The 3920-nt window shown below is 33.0% G+C and overlaps 1 protein-coding gene across 1 annotated transcript in view; it reads right to left on the bottom strand.

The window, feature by feature from the left end:
• Positions 1-543: 543 nt before the first annotated feature.
• LOC115217408 overlaps positions 544-3920 on the bottom strand; it is a 284438-nt gene continuing 281061 nt past the window's right edge. The window contains exon 3 of the mRNA XM_036507506.1: positions 544-1360. Coding sequence (XP_036363399.1) covers positions 1236-1360 — 125 coding nt within the window. The 3' untranslated portion in view covers positions 544-1235. The remainder of the gene's footprint in view (positions 1361-3920) is intronic.

Genomic DNA, 3920 nt, shown 5'->3' with positions numbered 1-3920 from the left:
TCAGTGTTTTCTTCGACAGGTTGTATACTCACTCTGCTCAGCAATCATAATTTCTTTCTCGTCACATAACAAAATAGGAGTGCCACTGGTTGTTACTGGTATCTGTTCTCGTGTTTCCAGAACTGTGCATAAAGCGATTTCTCTGCCGTTTTGGATTTTTGATTGACGGCGGTTTGGAAACTGTGGTTTGTTGTTTTTGTTGCTATCTCGATTCTTATCATTACTTTCATTTCATTGCTTAGCCTTTCTGTTTCTTCAGGGCAAAAGGCTTTAAAGGGTCTTTCTACTACGACAAATGTTGCGACTAAGCAGTTTCCCCCGCATCGTCAATCTTTAACGCATTCTCTCGGCATATTCAATTACATTATTTCTTGGGGAAATTTTGAACCTGGGTTCTCATTCCTAAAGTATTTTTCGATGTTCTTCTTCTTATTAAGGTCACTGTCTGGAATCGAACTCGGAATCTTAGGGTTAGTAGCCCGCGCTCTTACCCCATATGCCCGTGGGCAATTATGGAGCGAGTTTTAGGGCATATAAATCTAATATTTTCCTATTCTTCCTTAATACCGGTTCCCATATGCTAGTCATATCTGCACTCGGTCTGCTTAGGAGGTTGTTGTGTCCTAGCATATGTGCTAAATATAGAAATGTATGTGCAGTTTCAGTCTAGCTCTGTGGTCTTTGTGAATCATTTTGACATATAAATCTATTTTGACGTCCCTTGACCACAAGTCGCATTCCGATAGTTTTGAGTTTTTTATTATTTTTTTTCACTTGCCCATATTGCAATACTGATATGAGAACCAGTCACAAATCTAAGGTTTCTGATGCCTCTTATAATCATTTGCATTTTTGCCCCACGTACTGGAGAACACTGGATAGGTAGAGGTATGTTTGACAATTTCAGCCTACATTTTGGTTGAGTTCTTCGGTTGAGCGGATTTCTTTGAATATAGATTCAGGGTAGATTCATCCCTATACCATCGTTTTTAAAGCATAAATGCATAATTTTGTATTCACTGTGGCAAAGAAACACATTTTTGTCTCAGAGAATTCTCTCAACTACTTCTTATCTGTTTGCAGCAACTTTTTAAGTCAAAAAATTGTTATGTTTGTTGAAAAATGAAGGCAATTAACTTTAACACAATTACTATATAAGCGATTTAACGTGCATATGTCGCCACTGTTGTTGTTGTTGCTCATATTGCTATCTTAAAAACTACCTGTTAGACCGTTCAGAGTATTTTTACATCATTAATTGCTCCTTTAAAAGGTTCATTCTTTTCTTCTTTTTGTTGAGTTGTGAATTTTGACTTTGTGTTGTTTTTCCTCGTTAGTTGTTGTGATGTTTTGTTGTAACCTGTAAATTTTTAAAGTGAAAAGTATAAGTGTAAATACATTAATAAACGTCTGAAAAAGGGAGCCTATTTTAATTATCTCACCCCTTTCCTGATAGAATACTTCGTGGAGCATGCTCTCCACGAAGTATTTTAAGAATTTTCAACAAGTACTCTAAGGAAAATTTAATTTCATAATGGTATAAATATGGCATACTCTCAGAGCATTATGTATGCACGAATGTACACTTTGGGAATCTATAATCCTTTCTATTATAGGCACAAGGCCTCGAATTTGTGGTAAGGGGGATAGTCGATTACATCAACCCCAGTTCTTGACTAGTACTTATAATTTATCGACCCCGAAAGGATGAAAGACAAAGTCAACCTCGGCGAAATTTGAACTCAGAACGTAGCGGCAGACGAAATACCTATTTCTTTACTACCCACATGGTGCTAAATACAGAGAGAACAAGAACAGACAAACGGATTAAGTCGATTATATCGACCCCAGTGCGTAACTGGTACCTATTTAATCGACCCCGAAAGGATGAAAGACAAAGTCGACCTCGGCGGAATTTGAACTCAGAACGTAGCGGCAGACCGCTAAGTATTTCGCCCGGCATACTAACGATTCTGCCAGCTCACCGAATTTTTGAGAACCGATGATACAAATTATTATTATTATTATAGTAGTAGTGTATAGAATATATACATGTATATATATATGCGCGTGTGTGTGTGCGTTGACCCAACATATATTTTATGCTTTCTTTCAACATAAAAATAATGATCTTGATGCAATTTGAACACAGAATGTAAAAGAACAGAATTCAATTTCTGCCACACGTGATGATAAAGATTATGACGAGGGTGGTGTTGCTGCTGCTGCTAATGATGATGATAAGAAGAAGAAGAAGAAGAAGAAGAAGAAGAAGCGGAAGAAAAATTTAAAATTATTTCCTAATATTTTATTAAATATTTTTCACCATACAATATATATTCATATATATATATTCATATATATATATATATATATATATATTATATATATATATATATAGTTTTTTTTCTTATTTCCAGATTTACATTTTTAAGCTTAAGAAAAACATGTAGAATATGACTAAAAGTCTAAACAGATCTTCTTGATTTGTTTCTGTTGGTTTATATTCGCATTTTCTCTTTTTTATTTATTTTATTTTATTATTGACCTCTTCATTTATTCTTGACATCAAACATCCTCTTTCAATACATATTTTCACCATTTTTTTTTTATTGTCCATTCCTTATTTATTCTTTTACCAGTATTTTTTAAAATTTTTCTATTGGAACTATGTGATTTCTTTTCATTTTTTTTTGCGAAACCTCTTGCCAAGTGATATTTTTTAATCATTTTTTTTTTAATTATACTTTTATGTCAATAAAACAACATAAAAATGCATAACAAATGAGTAACCAGGAGTAAGAGACAGTTTGGAATAATCAGGTAAAAAAAACACATTGGAGAAGTTTTCCCTTTGATGTTATTTTTCAGTAAAACTTTGCTCTTTTTCTTTTTTTCTTTGTTTATTTTTACTTTTGTTTTTCCAATAAAAGAAAGAATTGTATATGTATATATATGTTTTATATAAGATGTTACTTCTTTATCTTTCATGAAAAAAGTATTTATTCATTTATTTTGTTTTGTTTTGTTTCATGTTTTCCCCCCTTTCAAAAGTTGCCTTGTTGACACAGATGTTTGTTGTGTTTGAAAATTGTTGTCGGATATGATCAGTCTCACATATAAATATATTTATTTGGTGGAGTTGTTAACAGTGATTGATTTTGACAAAGCAATGAGACCAAAATTGTGTATGTTGGTAGGGAGAAAAGAGTATATTCGATGGAATTAAACCCAGTAATTTACTGGTATTAATTTAAGTGCTACACTTAACCCCAAAATATGAAAAGGCAAATTTTGCCCTGGCAGGATTTGAACTTGGAAATGAAAGGAACCAAATTAATTATATGTGCAATGATTATAACAACATATCATCCCAAGTGCTAGCCCCTCAAATATAAAGCAATACAGCCAAAGGCAATTTAAATATTTGACCAGAACTAAAGATGGAAATAATCAGGACACTTACTGCTGTTGAACTATAATAGACAGATTGGTCTGGAGTGGAGTGTTGCACTTTCATACTTGTAAAATAGAAAATGTCGAGTATTCCACTTGCATCATTTCCAGTTGGCTTTTATTTCTAATTATTACTTCATCATAACTGAATTTCAGCATAAATTTTCTTCAATAATACTGTCTATTGTGTATGTCAACTTCAGCAATTGTGCAACTATGTTACAGTTATAAAGCAGAAACTTTTACATTGCCAGGCTTTACTTAAACATATATCTAATCTAGCTCACATATGCATACATACATTGTATATTTATATATAATTTCCTGATAATGTTTTATTTTATATTATATCATATATATCATATGTGCATGTATGTGTGTGTATATATATATGTAGGCGCGGGCATGGCTGCGTGGTTAGGGAGCTTGCTTCCTAGCTATATGGTTTCGGGTTCAGTCCCACA

The sequence above is a fragment of the Octopus sinensis genome, linkage group LG11 (genome assembly GCF_006345805.1).
Source record: "Octopus sinensis linkage group LG11, ASM634580v1, whole genome shotgun sequence".
NCBI lineage: Eukaryota > Metazoa > Mollusca > Cephalopoda > Octopoda > Octopodidae > Octopus > Octopus sinensis.
The sequence above is the reverse complement of the archived record's forward strand: the minus strand, read 5'-3'. Positions and strand labels throughout refer to the sequence as shown.